The sequence below is a fragment of the Geotrypetes seraphini genome, chromosome 12 (genome assembly GCF_902459505.1).
Source record: "Geotrypetes seraphini chromosome 12, aGeoSer1.1, whole genome shotgun sequence".
Taxonomy (NCBI): domain Eukaryota; kingdom Metazoa; phylum Chordata; class Amphibia; order Gymnophiona; family Dermophiidae; genus Geotrypetes; species Geotrypetes seraphini.
The window spans coordinates 37,042,694-37,059,937 of record NC_047095.1 but is presented as its reverse complement, the minus strand read 5'-3'; the positions used below and the strand labels follow the sequence as shown (position 1 = coordinate 37,059,937).

At 45.9% G+C, this 17,244-nt stretch overlaps 1 protein-coding gene across 3 annotated transcripts in view; it reads right to left on the bottom strand.

Annotated features, from left to right (window-relative positions):
* Positions 1-17,244, bottom strand: part of FUBP1 (far upstream element binding protein 1) — a 288,549-nt gene that overhangs the window by 229,856 nt on the left and 41,449 nt on the right. For all 3 annotated transcript variants that reach the window (XM_033916010.1, XM_033916009.1, XM_033916011.1), the window contains exons 3-4: positions 16,575-16,613; positions 6,359-6,398 (exon numbers count right to left, since the gene is read on the bottom strand). In XM_033916010.1, the coding sequence (XP_033771901.1) occupies positions 6,359-6,398; positions 16,575-16,613 (79 nt within the window). The remainder of the gene's footprint in view (positions 1-6,358; positions 6,399-16,574; positions 16,614-17,244) is intronic.

Here is a 17,244-nt window from a genome sequence, read left to right as displayed (position 1 = left end):
GACCTTGGGGAGGTGGAAAACAGAGTGAGACAGAGAGACCTGGAACAAAGGTGGGAGGACTCAAAATATTAGCAGAAGGAAGCTAGAGAGAGGAAGAACATAAGAACATAAGAAATGCCTGCACTGGATCAGACCTTGGGTCCATCTAGTCCGGCCATCCGCGCACGCGGAGGCCCAGCCAGGCCTACCCTGGCGAATACCTTAGTTACTCGTATCCCTCAATGTGTCTTTCAAGAAGATGTGCATCCAACTTGCCCTTAAATCTTTGAATGGTGGTTTCCTCCACAACCTCTTCCGGGAGAGCGTTCCAGGCGTTCACTACTCGCTGTGTGAAGTGGAACTTTCTGACATTTGTCCTGGCCCTGTCCCTCCCACAGCTTCAGTCCATGACATCTTGTCCGAGTCACCTTTGACAATGTGAATAAAGTTGTTTCCTGCTCTATTTTGTCGAATCCTTTCAGTATTTTAAAAGTCTCTATCAGATCCCCTCGCAGTCTCCTCTCCTCACAGTCTCTCTCTTCTGAAGCAAAGGGGAGGCAGAAGAGAGGGGGGAAGATGTTGGACTTGGGGGTGTATAGAAAGAAAGAGACTGCAGAGAGGTGGAAAGATTCTGAACCAGGGAGGGAGGAAGGAAGGAGAGTGAGAGAGAGGCCTGGAAGAAAGGAGAACAAATGCTGGACACGAGAGGTGGGGGGGTTGTAAGAAGAAAGAGAGAAAGAAAGAGAAAGAAAAAGAAAGAGAGAGAGACGCCTGGGCCAAAACGGAAAGAGAGGAGTCAGATGCTGGACTATGGGAGGTGCAGACAGAAGGTGAGAGACCCTGAGTAGAGAATGATACAGTGGTTGTTACCAACCTGCCGAAACAGTGAAAAAAAAAAAAAAAAGGTTATCGCGAGCAGTGAATGGTCTTGTCTCCGCAGTTAAAGGTGAGCATGTGCTGTGAATGAGCGTGCGGTCCGGCAGCCCCCTCTCTCCCGCCAGCCGTGCATCTCCCTTCCCCTTACCTTCTCTTTGTGGCGATTTCTATAAGGCTATGCATTTTCCTTCCTTATCATCCATACCAGACAAGTGGGATGTAGCAAAGCAGTTCTCAATAGGGTTGGAGTAGAAGATAAAGCCCAAACAGTCAAAAGTGCAAAGAACAAAAGCGGTGACACAGCAGCCAGCATGCTGAAGCCCAATATATAGACCTGAGAAGGCTTTCACAGCCCCTCTCTAAAAGGAGGGCGGCGAGTAAGGACAGAGAGCAGGGCGGCAAGAGCAGAGAGCAGGGCGGCAGAAGACAGGGCAGTCGGAAAGGACCTGAGCAACTGGTCCTCAGCAGTCACTTATTTTTTGATCGGCCAGCCCAGTTGGTGTCCCTCATTTTTTTTAAAATGAATCGCTGCCTGCCTATATTTACTGCCGTTCCCCTTCATTTGCATGCACAGATCGGATTGGAGGTTGATCGTCTCTAAGATTAGTGAATCGGGTCAGGGAACAATTGGGTCGCAAAGTGGTTGGGACACGATCGGTGTCATTAGTGAATCTAGCCCAATGTTATCCAGAGAGGCATGCCCCTTAAGTACAACCGTGGACAAAGCCACCAGCTCATACAGAACTCTGGATTATATGGGAGTGTCATCTGAAGAGTCCATCTGGGGGGACCACCTATACCGCAGCGTGTTCTGGAGGGGACACATGTGAGCCTTTGCCCAAGGAAGCACATCTATAGTGGCTGCCATGGAGCCAAGCACTTGGGACATAGCCAGTCCAGCCCCATCAGCATGGCACTATCAAGGATGTAAACTTGAGAGCAAAGCTTCTGTTTGCATACCTCTGGAAGATAAACACGGCCTTCTGCAGTGTTGAATAGAACTTCCAGGTTTTCAAAGGATTGGGATGGAATCAGTTGGCACTTTCAAAAATTTACTATCCAGCCCAGGCTCTGCAAAAACTGGACCACTGGAGACTCCCCATCCAAGAACAACAGGGCTCTCCGATTAGCCAGTCTTCCAGGTACGGATGCACATGTAATCCTGCCTTGTGGAGATGTGCTGCTACCACCATATCACCTTGGTGAAAGTGCAGGAGACTGTTGCCAGCCCAAAGGGTAACGGAGAAATGGTAATGCCTCTCTAGGACATGGAATCTGAGAACCCTCCTGTGCACTAGAAATATGCCTCATTCAAGTCTAGGGATGCTTGAAATTCCCCCGGGGCTACCGTTGCAATGACTGACCATATCATTTACATGTGAAAGCATGGAACTACCAGGGCCACGTTAACGTGAGTGAGATCCAATATGGGTTTCCAATCCTCTGAGCCTTTCTTGGACACTAAAATATATGGAGTATCTGATGAATCAAATGGCATGGGCTCTATGGCCTAAAGTTCTACCAATCTCTGCACTGTAGCCAAGACTTTTCTTGCCTTCTCTGGCCACCCCACTAGGGCATCCACAAACCAGTCTGTTAAGGAATGGGCAAACTCAAGTTTGTAACCTTCCTGAATGATCTCCAGCACCCAGAGGTCTGAAGAGATCTGCACTAGGGCCTCTGCATATGCCAAGTGTCTTCCTCCTATCCTGAGGGGGAAAGTTGAGGGCCTTGGCTTTCTTGGAAAATGATGCAGGATGAGAACTGGAGGCTTGGACTTGCCTAGGTTCAGTAAATCTCTGTCTGGATCCCTGATAGGAAGAGCCTGGCTCCTCCTGAATATGGACAAGACCTTTAACCACAAAAATTAGACCACCCAGAGCTTCTAGAAGTTTGCGGTTAGGTGTCAGGAAGAAATTTTTGCAGACGATCTGCCATGCTGGCCATAAGATTGTCCAGACCCTGAACAACATCTGTCCTTTGAAAGGAAGTCTGCTAAGTGTAGCCTAGAGGTGAAGATTGAATAAGCCAAGACTTTGCTTATAACTTGGATTATTTTGTAGACAGCAACAGCCACATAATCCACCCCTGCTAGCATAAGCTAAGATAAACGCTCATCCTCTGCCAGGGTAAGGCCACACATCTTGGTATGACAGCACGTGCACAAAGGAGGCCACTGCCACTCCTTTGATTCTCAAGGCCAGTACCGAAAACTGCCTTTTCAGGACCATATCCACTTTGCGATCCTATGTATCCTTTAATACTACACATTCCTCATTTGCTCACCTGAGTTACCAAGGAATCTACCTTAGGCTGCGTGAACACCTGCTGACACTCCTGAACCATAGGATACAGCATAGCCATTGTTGTGGCTACCTTTAGCTCCCACAGGGAGTCCAAAATGAGCTCTAAAAACTGCCGGCATACCATGGGTTCTTCCCCTTGGTCTAGGGCCACCTCCGTGTCCTGCAAACTCACCCCGATTTGTGACCCTGTATCTCCCAGCAGTTAAGACTCGCTCTGTGAGAACAAAGGCATATAGACCAGGGATATCAAAGTCCCTCCTCGAGGGCCGCAATCCAGTCGGGTTTTCAGGAATTCCCCAATGAATATGCATTGAAAGCAGTGCATGCACATAGATCTCATGCATATTCATTGGGGAAATCCTGAAAACCCGACTGGATTGCGGCCCTCAAGGAGGGACTTTGAGATCCCTGATATAGACTGATCCTTCATCTTCCAATTCCCTGTCAGAGAGGTCCACTGTATCCTGTCCAGCATCTGAGATTGGAATAGATGCACTCTGGGAGATCACAGCCCCCTGTACTACCTCTAGCTTGCTGCCAGACCTCTTATGAGGATCCCAGCTATCCAAATAAGCTCTCTACATCAAATTAACAAATTCAGGAGAAAAGGTTTTACTAGGGAGTTCTGCAACCCCTTTGGGTAACTCCACCTTATGTCTCTCGAGTTCCGCAGCCTCCACGCTCCTATGCTTTGAAGTTGCTGTTCAGGGACTCTGAAAGGAATTTTCTCCCAAGGGCTCACCCCCCCAATTGCAGGGAAGGTGCTGCAGCCTGCCTCAGCTCTAAGATATAGCTGGATCCAGAGAATAATCACTGCCGCAACCAGATGCTGAAATATTCAGGCTGCCAGTCAGACAGGAGTCAGACTGATCCTCAAACCCCCGTGGAACCTCGTACGCAAAGGGGGGAGGAGTGAACTTGCAGTCGGCACTCTAAAAGACCTTCTGAACCATTATAGGTACCTCACAGCCTGCGCTCAAGCTCCTAATAAATCAGGGTGTGAGTAAGCTACAAGGGGCACGAACCCCAAGCTCCACCAATGTTCGTGCAAGCTGGTTAAACATGTCCCCAAGGGATTAACCTGCTGGCTGTAGACTCCACTGTCTGCTTCTTCTCCAGGCAGGCAAATATATCTCCTCGAGGAGCGATCTCTGGAGCACCAAGAACCATGAAAACACCGAAAATAATTAAATATAAAGAGCAGACCAGAAAAGACACCTTCCAGCTCACGTGCAGCAGGAAAAACTGAAGGGGGCAGTACAGCCTCTCTCTGGTGAAGGAGGGGGAAGTTGAAAACCTGGCATGGATTCCTTCTGAACAGCATGCAAGCACTGGGAAAATACCCTACAGTCCAAAATGATACTTATTGCACTAGAATATCTGATCTAATATAGAAACTCTGGTAGCCACCTCTAGGATTATAGGATGAGGGAGAGAGGTGAGGGAATAATCACCAAGGATTTTAGGAGTAAAGCTTTCAAAACATAAGTTATCAGCAGCTATCCTGACATCTGTTCATGACCTTTAGAAGTTATGTTTCTATTGTATTTTGTTACTTACTATTTTGGTTCAGGCACTTTTGAAAAAATATTTTTAAAATGGGAGAAGTATTGATCTAGTGTACCAGACTGATTTCAAGTGAGTGAATCAGGAAGAAAGCAGGTACCAAAGAGGCACCCTTCCCTAACATCCTGACCATGAACCCCCCCCACCCCCCCCCCCCCCCCCGCAGGAGAGATGCCCACTCTCTCTTGCTGCACTAAATAAAAAATAATAATTTAACAAAAAAAATCCTGCCTGACCTGAATGCCCCCCCCCGCCTCAGCATCAGGAGAGATGCCCACTCTCTCCTGCTAATAGTGTGACCCCCTTCCCCCCGTCTCTGATGCACCCCTCCCCCTTACCTGAACAGAGGAGATGGTAAGACGGAGACAGACATCCTCATTGCAGCTGCGTCTTCTAAACTGGGTATTGCCCTCCCCAGTCCATCTTGGGACGCACCGGGGAAGGGCCTTAAACATCTTGGACCAATCAGAGCCTGAGGCCCCTCTCCGGATGCATCAGGAAGGGTCCTAAGGCTCCGATTGTCCCGGATGTCTAAGGCCCCGCCTATGTGGTGTCCAGGCCAATCAGAGCCCTAGGACCCTTCCTGATGTATCTGGGGAGGGGCCTGAGGCTCTGATTGGCCCGTGATGTTGAAGGCCTCTCACATAGGAGGGCACCAGGGAGGGAAATACCCAGTTTAGACAACACAGCAGCAGCTGCAATGAGATTGTCTGTCTCCGTCCTGCCGGCTCATCTGTTCAGGTAAGGGGGAGGGGTGCAGCGGAGATGGGGGAGGGGGTCACTACTAGCAGGAGAGAGTGGGTATCTCTCTTGCTGCCGGGATGGGGGGGGGCATTCGGGTCAGGTCGGGCAGGATTTTTTGGTTTTCTAACAGTCTCTGACACTGACCGGCAACCCTGGACCAGTCGTTTATTTTAGTGGCCAAAAGCAGACGCTGCTTTTTAAAAATGGCTCGGCGACTCTGCCTAAGGGTTCATTTCAATATTAAAGAACCCATTTGCATGTTAGTGTCGGAGACTGCTAGAAACCTAGCTAAAAATGGAGAAAATCTGTTTTGATAATCCGCCACTAAACTGTGTACAGGCTAAACCGCCGGAAAACAGTTTAGCAAAGGTGTTAAACTTTTAAGAATCTTGCGCTCAGACCATCACAGGCCTCTCCCAGGACTTACCTTAAATCCTGCTGAGCCAGTGCAACAGCGATCCTCCTATGCTCCTGCCATGGGCAGTCTCACTATTCAAAATGGCTGTTGCCAATAGGAGTGGCCTAGTAGTTAAAGCAGCTGTCTTAGCACTCAGAGGTTATAACTCTGGGTAAGTCACTTAACACTTCATTGTCCCAAGTACAAAATAAGCACCCGTCTATAATATGTAGACCACCGATTGTAACCACACAGAAAAAGCAGTATATCAAGTTCCATCTCCACTACCTTAAAGTTTACAGTAACCTTGCGAGACTGCTGTGAGTTTGGTTTATACTCAAGTCAACTCCCCCCTTTTTTTAAGTGGGGGGGAAGGTTACCTTAGTTTATATCCGAGCATATATAGTAAAACCTATAGAAATATTTTAACAATGGCCAAAAGCATGCAAAAACATGAAAAATCTTAACACAAAATTAAAGTGGCTCCTACCTTTGTGGCTGATGCATTGGCGGCATCTGTGTTCCGAATGCTATAAAAGAAAAATAGATTAAAAAAGAAAAAGCCACCCACTTTACCCATATCAGGGACACAATTTTGTTAAGCTTCAAGCATCTTTATTAATATACCTTCCCTCCAGCAAGACCACCTCATTCCCAGCAATAGAGTTTACTTGCACTATTTTTCCTCCCTTGCACAAAGAAGCCAACCCAAAAGAAAATATTAGCAATATACACTTCTCCCTCCGTATTCGCTGTGATAGGGGATTAACTAAACCGCAAATACTGAAAACCCGCGAATAACTTTTTTATATGTTATTTGCTGTTTTCTATTAAAAACCATCATGAATATGATGAAACCGTGAATAACATGGTGGGAGAACTGGTCTGTTTCTGAAGGAGAAGCAAAACACGGTGAACAAAGTGCTAGGAATCGGCGATTTTCTCTGCGAACGCTTGGAATCAGCGATTTGTCTATGCAAGCTGATGTAATTTGGGGGGAGGAGCCAGCAAGCTAAAAACCATGAATAATCAAAACTATGAATGCTGAAACCGCGAATATGGAGGGAGAAGTGTATACATGAACATAAAGCAGAATTCAAACTAATCCCACACATTATAGCATATATACAATACTACAAATCCAGTTATAATCATAATGACAGATTAGGTTCTTATCTTGGTAACCTGGGTTCTGTTAGGATACACAAGAGAACAAATCAAAGTGGAAATGTCCAATCAGAATGGTGCACAAAAAAGTGTCTTTCAACTCATCTGATTGATCCAAAATCTTTATTCATCCAAAGTAACTCAATGACCTGACATGTACATGTTTCGGCCTCCCGGCCTGCATCAGGAGTCTTGGAAGTCTTTGGGTGTATAAAAAGGTGTAAAAACTTATGCAAACCACTTGAAATGCTGTTTCTATCAAATCGCCGTCACACCGCGGCCTTACACCTTTTTATACATGTTGGGTCATTGAGTTACTTTGGATGAATAAAGATTTTGGATCAATCAGATGAGTTGAAAGACACTTTTTTGTGCACCATTCTGATTGGACATTTCCACTTTGATTTGTTCCTTTGTATTTTGTGGATTTGTTTCCCCTGTTTTTTTGTGAGGATACACAAGAGTCCATACTTGAGCTGTTGATTCCCATTTCCCACAAACTGCAGAAGGATATCCCTTTAAGAACTCCTCCCCTTCTGTAGTGGAACACAGCACCCTTCTCAGTCGGTATCAAAGCAATTGAAGTCCACTGAAACATAAGAAGAGAGGCACGAGGAAATCTTCCCTGGCAAGAAACACATTCTGATCTGCTCTGAAACTTAGAAAATAGAACAAACATTTAACAAGTAAACAGAAAATAAATACCCGCATAAGTAACTCACATTCAACCTGCAAAGCGTAACCAGTAGGAGCTATGGGATCCTTCTAGGAGGAAAGAAAAAGGGAAACCCTCAATACCTGAAACACATCTTTTACTTATCTTGGGTATAATAGCAGAGGTCCTAAGACAGACACTGGTAATGTCTGAGGTATAAATCAGGCGAATCAAAAAAAGTTCACACAGGGAGGGTAGTATGGACTCCTGTGTATCCTAACAAAACTCATATTACTGAGGTAAGAATCTAATCTGTTGTATATGGGAGTCCAAAACTGAGCCGACATAGCAAAGCAGTGCTATACATCTAGAGAGGGACAGATAGATGAGCCTGTCCACAGTACCCAGGACCCAAAAGCAGCATCCTCTCGAGCCACCACATCCATTCTATAGTACTTTGCAAAAGTGAAGAGAAGCCCAACTAGCAGCTCTGAAGATTTCATCAGGCGAAACGGCCTGGGAATCTGCCCAGGAAGTTACTACACCTCTAGTGAATGTGCTGCCAGGAAAAAAGGCAGCTGTTCCTGGCAGAAATATAGGAAGAGGAAATCGACATACAAATCCATCAGGAGATGGCTGCTGTGGAGGCAGGCCTGCCCCGTCTCGAGTGACTGGTCAGTACAAAACATAAGAAAGCCTGGAGTCATTAGTCCTCTCCAGGTAGATGAGCAGGGTCCTGCGTGCATCCAGCTTAAGCAGAAGTTTAATCCTGTTTAGCCGAACCTGTAGTCTGAAAAGTGGGCAGACGAAGCTCCTAAGTAACATAGTAGTCAAATGTTGACGGCACCATTTTGAGAAAAACATTTTGAGCCATGGGAAAGTTCTGTTCCGTAAGATGTTGTTTGTTTTGAGCACTGTGTTAAGGTTGTTTTAAAATATAAAAACATTATTGAAGCAACTAATTATTCTTTAATATTTTAGGCACTGTTCTAGTATATCCCCTGGAAAAGCCAGTAAAGGTGAAACGGCGGCCCCGTTGGGTCTCAACTGCAGTGCTGTTGAATACAGCTTAAAAGATAAGTGCTGTTTGTAAATGTATGCACTATCGTTTTTTGATTATTTGATATTTTGAATAATTTACAAAATTTAAAATTAACTTTAAAAATTATCAATATTTACGAGTTACAAGCCAATGATTGAGATTCTGACCTGACAACATATCTAGCAGTACACTGCTTGAATTTAAGGTCTCTGAGGCTTGTCTTCATATAGTCACTTATCCTCTAAAGTGCTAGTTATAGAGGTGATTTTTGGTATAGACTAATTATTAGTACACCTCTTTTGTATTTGACCTTTTGGTTTCCCCATTAATGATCTTAAGGAGGCCAAAGGAGGTTGAAAAGGTGACGGCAAAACTAGAAAGATGCTAGGTTGCATAGGAAGAGGTATGGCCAGTAGGAAAAAGGAGGTATTGATGCGATTTATAAAGGTACTGATGCCTCTGTATAAGACTGGTGAGACCTCATTTAGAAGACTGTATACAATTCTGGAGGACGCACCTTCAAAAAGATATAAAAAGGATGAAGTCGGTCCAGAGGAAGGCTACTAAAATGTTGTGTGGTCTTTGTGATATTTCATGAACGCCAACTCTTTCGCCTTTATTTTCTCAGCCACTAGGTTGGAGAACCATATCGGCTTCCTTTTTCTCTTGTTTTTATTGATTTTCTTCACATAAAGGTCCGTAGCCATTTTTATCGCTCCTTTCAGCTTAGACCACTGTCTTTCAACTTCTCTTATGTCCTCCCATCCTAACAGCTCTTTCTTCAGGTACTTTCCCATTGCATTAAAGTCTGTACGTTTGAAATCTAGGACTTTAAGTATCGTGCGGCCACTCTCCGCTTTAGCTGTTATATCAAACCAAACTGTTTGATGATCGCTACTACCCAGGTGAGCACCCACTCGAACATTAGAGATACTCTCTCCATTTGTGAGGACCAGATCCAATATCGCTTTTTCCCTTGTGGGTTCTGTCACCATTTGTCTGAGCAGAGCCTCTTGAAAGGCATCCACAATCTCCCTACTTCTTTCCGATTCCGCAGACGGAACATTCCAGTCCGCATCAGGCAGGTTGAAATCTCCCAACAGCAGAACCTCCTCTTTCCTTCCAAACTTTTGGATATCCACAATCAGATCCTTATCAATTTGCTGCGATTGAGTCGGAGGTCTGTAGACTACACCCACGTAGATAGAAGTTCCATCTTCACTTTTCAGAGCAATCCAAACAAGAGAAAAAGGAAGCCGATATGGTTCTCCAACCTAGTGGCTGAGAAAATAAAGGCGAAAGAGTTGGCGTTCATGAAATATAAAAAAAACCCAAGAAGAGGAGAGCAGAAAGGACTACACTAGTCATTCCATCCACTTAAAACACTAGTTAAAGTATAAAAAGAAACAGTATTCTGTACAATTGTAATTTTAGAAATCAAAGTTCTGGCTGCCAAACTAGAGGAAGAGATCTTCAGCTGGCAGGGCTTTATTTATAAATATTTATCAACATAATTACAATATTACTTTATCCTAAAGCAAAAAAAAAAAAAGAATATAGAAATTTTTTTCAACTTTTGTTGTCTGGTTTCTGCTTTTCTTCTCGTCATTCTATTCATTCCATCCACTGTTTGCCTTCTCCCTGCCTCTTTGATATGGCATCTGCTTTGTTTCTATGCTTCTACCAGAAACTGTCCACCTCTTTCTTCCATCTCTAACTTCACCCCCACTCTTCCCATTGGTCTGACACTCATCTTCTTCCCTCTCCTCCCCCCATAGTCTGGCATCTGTCTTCTTCCCTTACATCTTTCTTTCCCTCCCCCAGGTGGTTTTTAGCATCTTTCTCCTCCTTTCCTCCCCTCAGATCTGGTATCTGTCTCCCCAATCCAGCATGTGCTCTTTTTTCTTTATCCCCTTCTTCCTTCCATCCAGTATGTGCTCCCCTCTCTCTCTCCCCACTTTCCTTCAGCATCTTGAATCCTACCCACTAACATGTGTCTGCTCCTTCCTCCACTCCTCCTCTCTCTCCATTTCCTTTCAATGTGTTCATCTCTCTCTCTCTCCTACCCACTTCCATGCACTTGTTCCCCTCTCTCTTTCCCCTACCCACTTCAACTGCCTCACTTATCACCCCTCATGATCGTGCAGTCCAGCAGCCCCCTCCCTCCTGATCACCACGGTCCTAGAATCTCCCTTCCTCCTTCCCCTCACCTTCGCTGGCGATTTTCATTTTTCTGTCTCAGAGTGGCCTGAGTCTTTTCTGAAGTCGCAAGCGGCTGCCCTGAAACTTCAGCAACTTCCTGTTTGCGTCGTCTGAGAAATTTAAGGCAGCTGCACGCGATTTGTGAAAAGGCAAGGGCCACTCAGACACAGAAAAATTAAAATCGCCAGTGAAGGTGAGGGGGAAGGAGGGAGATGTCCGGATCACGGTGATCGGGAGGGAACTGCTGGACCATGCGATCGCAAGGGATAAGGCAATGCGCGCAAAATACTTAACTGCAGGGACAAGGCCATTCACTGCTCCACAGGGCGGTGAATGGCCTTGTCCCCGTACCAGGGGCAACTAGTTTTTTTCCTCCCCGTTTTGGCGGGTTATCCACGGGTAACAGTCACTTTGTCATTCTCTACCATGAAGGCCCTGGAGGGCTTCCTAGTACTAGCGATCTTAGGGGTGACGGCAGCTGAAGAGGGAGCCTCGATATTGAGAGCCTCCAACTACTTAATGATCAAAGAGGTCAGTTCCTCCTTATAGAACAGCCTCACAGCCGTGGAATCATCCACTAAATCTGGAGGAAGCTCCTTAAGAGGAGCAGCGGAAAAGGAGGTGACTGAACCCCAGCAACAGAATTGTCTGAGGACAAAGGGTCACCTTTATTCCCCTTCCTTGGGTGTGGTGCCTTCAACCAATGGCAACCCTGAAAAGTGGGAGTCTTGGGCTGGTGGGGTATCCCCTTGGCTGGGCAAAACCAGATTTCCTGCCTGCAATTCAACGAAGGCCTGATGCAAAGGTAGCTGAGCCTTTTTAAGCAAATAGGCCTGATGCAATAACAAAACAAATTCTGGGGAGACAGGTTGTCCACATGAACAGCCCCAGTCCCAATGTTATGAAGGAACCCCAGGGAGCAGGCCACGTGGGCAATGCTTCTTGTTCGCCATGTGTTGGAGCTGTAAGAAGATCTAGAGGGGAGGCAGCTGGGTCTGAAGTCACAATAGAAGTTGCGTTCACGGCTGTACTGACGACGGAAGGCAGAGTCAGTTCTCCCTCCTGCATCTCTATGTGCCGGCAACCTCCGCACCATCTGCTTACTATTTGCCACTTGTGGCAGTGGGAAGGAGAAATTAGGTTTTTACCTAATTTTCTTTTTTTTAGACTTTCCAGACCGGTACAGCTTCACTGATGAGTAATACCTCATTAGGACCAGCAGGTGGAGACAGACAAAAACATTTGGTTGTAATACAAGTATCTGTGCTTCCCTCTAATCTGACCAGTCTGCTGAATAGCCAAGAACTAAACAGTAATTATAACAGTAACACTCCGAACGGGAGTAACAATGAACTTAGAGTAATACTGTTGAAAGATGGAGAGAGAAGCCCCTTCAGCAAAGGTCCCCACAGCTCGCCTGCTACGCGAGCTGAACCAAAGCCGCTGTTCTTGCTATATTCCCAGAAAATACTAGAACCCTCAGAAAAATCCCACTATTTTTACACGAAAACTGTAAGAACAGACAGACAGAGAGATAGGGTGGGGTGCTGTACCAGTCTGGAAAGTCTAAAACAGGATTGTCCAACATCGATCCTCGAGGGCCACAATCCAGTCAAGTTTCCACGATTTCCCCAATGAATTTGCATGAGATCCGTTTGCATGCCCTGCTCCATTGTATGCAAAGAGATCTCATGCATATTCATTTGGGAAATCCTGAAAACCTGAATTGGCGAGGGCCGAAGCTGGACACCCCTGGTCTTAAAGAAAGAAAATTAGCAGGTAAGAACCTAATTTCTCCTTCTTTATCACCTTTCCAGACTGGTACAGCTTCACTGATGGGATGTATCAAAGCAGTACCCCCAGAGGGCTGACACCAATGTGCCTGAACGTCCACACAGTAATGTCGTACAAAGGATTACAGAGAAGACCAAACCACAGCTTTACAAATATCCACTGGAGGCACAAGCGAAGACTCAGCCCAAGAAGCTGCCTGACCCCGAGTGGAAAGAGCCCCAAGAAATTCCGGAACAGACTTCTGAAGATACACAAAAGCGATAGTCTCCTTGATACAGCGCGCCATGGTAGCCTTGGAAGCGCCATCCCTCTTACAAGGACCCGTTAAGAGGACAAAAAGATGATCCGACTTCCAGAAGGCCTAGGTTCACTGAACATAACAGTGAAGGACCCAACATCTAACTTGCGCAACTGCCTCTGCTCCCAAAACTGGGAGGATCACGGACTGACTGACATGAAAAGTTCAAACCACCTTCGGCAGAAAGGAAGGAACAAGCCGCAGCACAAAACGCACCCTAGAAGGGAGACCTACAAGAGAAAGCCTAGAGCTCAGAAACGCAACTTGCAGAAAAAATAGCTACCAAAAAGACCACTGTAAGAGAAAGGTCCCTCAACGAACAGGAACCCAGAAGTTCAAAGGGAGGGTGCACAAGCACAAACAGGATAGATTGAGATCTCAAACCGGAACAGAAGCCCATACCAGAGGCCAAAGCAATTTGGCCGCCCTCAAAAAGTGAACCACGTCCGTAATAGATGTTCAGCGCCTACCCTGCAGCAACCCGCGAAAAACAGACAAAGCTACAAGCTGAACCTGGAAAGCACCCTTCAGGGATTCAAGAAAAGGTTAGGTAAGTTCCTGCTGGACCAGAATATACGCAGGTAAGGCTAGACTCAAATAGGGCACTCAAATAGGGCAGACTGGATGGACCATTCGGGTCTTTATCTGCCGTCATCTACTATGTTACTATGGTCTTTGACCTAAGGGCTGCCGCTTGAGTGGATTGCTGGGCATGATGGACCGCTGGTCTGATTCTTATGTTCTTAAAACCAGGCCAGGTCCCTGTCCAGGCCATTCTGGAAGAACTCCAAGAAGTTCAAGAGGCAAAGAGGCGTGAAAGGAAACCACTCCTCCAAAAATATGTCAAACACGCACAAGCCCAATATGAACTCTGCCCACCATCGGCTAAAGCGGAAGCACAGACAGGAGGCCCATCGGTGGCCAAGGCCGTACCAGAGCAACCAGCCCCTTGGCCTGAACATCCCTGTGCAGTCTGAAGAACCAGAACACTTTGGTTTTAACACTCGTGGCCATCAGGTCCATGACCGGCCGACCCCAAGTCTGCGGGACTGAAAACACCACTCTCCGGGATCTGGCAAGTGACAACTGAGAAAGTCCACCTGAACATGCTCCACTCTGTGGGAAGTCGAGATGTCCCAAAGATGACTCTACCCAGGCAGAGCCGCCTCCTGCACCATCAGACGATGCTTGGTTTCCCTCCCTCCCCCTCCCCCCCCGACAGACCACCACCACCATGGCACTCTCTGAAGACCCAGACAGACTTGCCCGTCAACAGGATCTGGAACGCTAGCAATGCCAGACGGATGGCTCTGGTCTCCAGATTGACCATGACACCTCCTCTGTAGACCAGCTGCCCGAGAAGAGCGACTTAGACACTGAGCTCCCCAGCCGAGGAGACTAGCATCCGTGAGAAGCACTGTCCACTGGGACTAAACCAGACTTCCCCCCTTGCACCAGGAGAGAAGATTGCAACAAACCAACCCCCCGAAGAGGAATGGCAGCATCCAAAGCATGCCCCTGGGGCAACCACCTCTGACGTAGAGCATACTGAAGCGGACACAAGTGAGCCCGAGCCCATCTCATGAATCTGCAACTGTAACTTGCACACTTGGGCCTCTGGAAGACCTCTCCACAAGGTGTCGAAGAGAACCCTAAGGTACTCCAGGCACTGAGACAGAGCCAACCGGCTCTTGGACAGATTGACTACCCATCCCAGTGACTGCAAGAACTCCAACACCTGAGACATAACCCGGGAGCTCTCCTGAAAAGACTTTGCTCGGATCAACCAATATCATCCAGATAGGGGTGAACCAGAATGCCCTCCTTGCACAAAGCTGCCGCCACAACCACCATAATCTTGGTGAACTTCCACGGAGTTGTGGCCAGACCAAAAGGAAGTGCACAAAATTGATAGTGACGTACCAAGATCGCAAAGCGAAGGAACCGCTGATGCAAGGCCCAAATTGGAATATGCAAGTAGGCCTCTGCCTCTGTCAGATCAAAAGAAGTCAGGAATTCCCCCAGCTGAACTGCCAAAATGACAGATCTCAGGGTCACCATGTGAAAAAACAGAACGCAGAGAGCCCTGTTGACCTCCTTCAAATCCAGGATGGGCAGAAAAGTCTCGTGTGTCTAGTTTGCTGGTCCATGAAATAATTATTTTATTTCCGCCGGTCCATAGGTGTAAAAAGATTGAAGAACACTGAAGCACTGGGAGCACTTTGGAGAGAAGAATCCAGAAGCATGGAAAAGTCCATCCATCTGCCTACTTGAGATAGAGTATATTGGAGAGGTATGGAGCATGCCATCCGAAGTACCAGCTCACAACTCTGCTATTCTCTATCTCCGCCAGCTGGTGGGTGGACTTAACCCATACGTCTGGATTCGTCCGCTGCTGCTGAAAGGGAAATAAGCATTAAATTTCTTTTATAACATTTTTTGCCTACTTTGCTGGCTCAAAAAAAGGAGAGGTAAGCTAATGTTACATTTCAAACTTTGCACACAAATTTAGTGCCATTGTATTAAACTGCAAAATTTCAATTCTCTTAGAGGCTTTGTTGGGCTGAAGTGGCTGGATAAAGTTGTCATTTTGTGTTACACAGAGCACAGTACTCCAAGAGTGACCTATATTTGACAGCCTCTAGGTCCCAAACCAATAGATACAGCTGAAAAATTTTACACGGTTTCATTTGAGCTATATAGGGAATATTCACACTAGATTTTATTCAATTTGGAGGAGGTCAAATAGGGAAGATTTTCAATATTGGACCACTTGATATGGAATGACCCAGATGTACCTTGTGCTGTATTATACACACAGATACTCTATCCCTAGTGGGCTCACAATCTAAGGAGTTTTCTCTGACATCAGCAGTCCTTTTAAAAATTGGGCTCACAATCTAAGGAGTTTTCTCTGACATCAGCAGTCCTTTTAAAAATACAGTTCCTTTAAATTTATGGCATAAGTGTCTTTTTCTTGTATTGCTCCTCCTGGTTATTCCTCATCTTTTGTTGTTGGATTTTTATTTATTTATTTATTTTAGTTTTTTTGCGTGAGTGAGTGTCTTTCTGTATTGGTTTGCTGTTGTGTTGGTTGTTTCACTGGGTTTGTTGGGCCATAGCCAGCTGTGTGTGGGGAGGGGGGCGGTCCCCCTTGGCAGTATTTCAGGACCCAACCTCGCCTGTTTGAGAGGTTTGGGATAATTGCTCCTTTCTTGTGTTACCTATTGCTTGTTGTTTTTCTTCTTTACCATGACTGTACATCAGCTGCCTTTCCCTGCTGTGTCTGCCATTATACTTTACTATGCCGGGGAGTGGGCTTGGGGGGACTTAATACTGTTATGTTCTTCCATATGTGCTCTTTACCTGCTCTTCTTGGGAGGGATGAGGGAGTTCTTGTACTGGGATCTATTGCTGTATAATGCAAAACTATTTCTCGGTTTGTTCAATAAAAATTGTTTTCTCCTAAATTTATGGCATAAAAATACATAAGATCTTATCCTACAATATTAAGCTTAAATGTTATTCATGAAGACAAAAGTACTTACAGTCATTTGGAGGAGCAACTTTCTTAGCCTCTGGCTGATCTGAAAAATTAGATTCAAACAGTTTTATTGATGCAAACAATATCAAATACAACATCAATACGCTTATTATATCGATGCATCAAATATAGTAATATGATATACATAATAAAATAAACATATGCCCCATCTAGTAAACCCCAATTTATCTATATATGACTATGGGCTCCTTTTATCAAGGTGCGCTATGGGGGTTAGTGCATCGGATATTTCATCACGCGCTAACCCCCCATGGCACGCCAAAAAAACTAACACCTCGTCAATGGAGGCGTTAGCGACTAGCGCGGCAGGCAGTTGAATGAACGGTATTCCGCGCGTTAACTGCCTACCGCACTTTGATAAAAGGAGCCCTATGTGTTTGAATCTTTCAATAACCTCTACCTCCCCTCCCCCCTCCCCACGGTACTCTCTACTCCACCTCATCAAAACACACCATTATTACCTTCATTCAACTAAATAAAAGCCCAATTAGGAAACCCATCTTAAAACCGCATTACGGTCTTTAGGATGTAAAGCTTGCAAATATGAATCCCAGGTTTGTATAAACAACATCTTTCGCTTCCTAGTATTTCCAGCATCTCTAGCTTCCCAGATGACCAACTGATGCAACTGGTTCCACCAATGCCAAAACTTC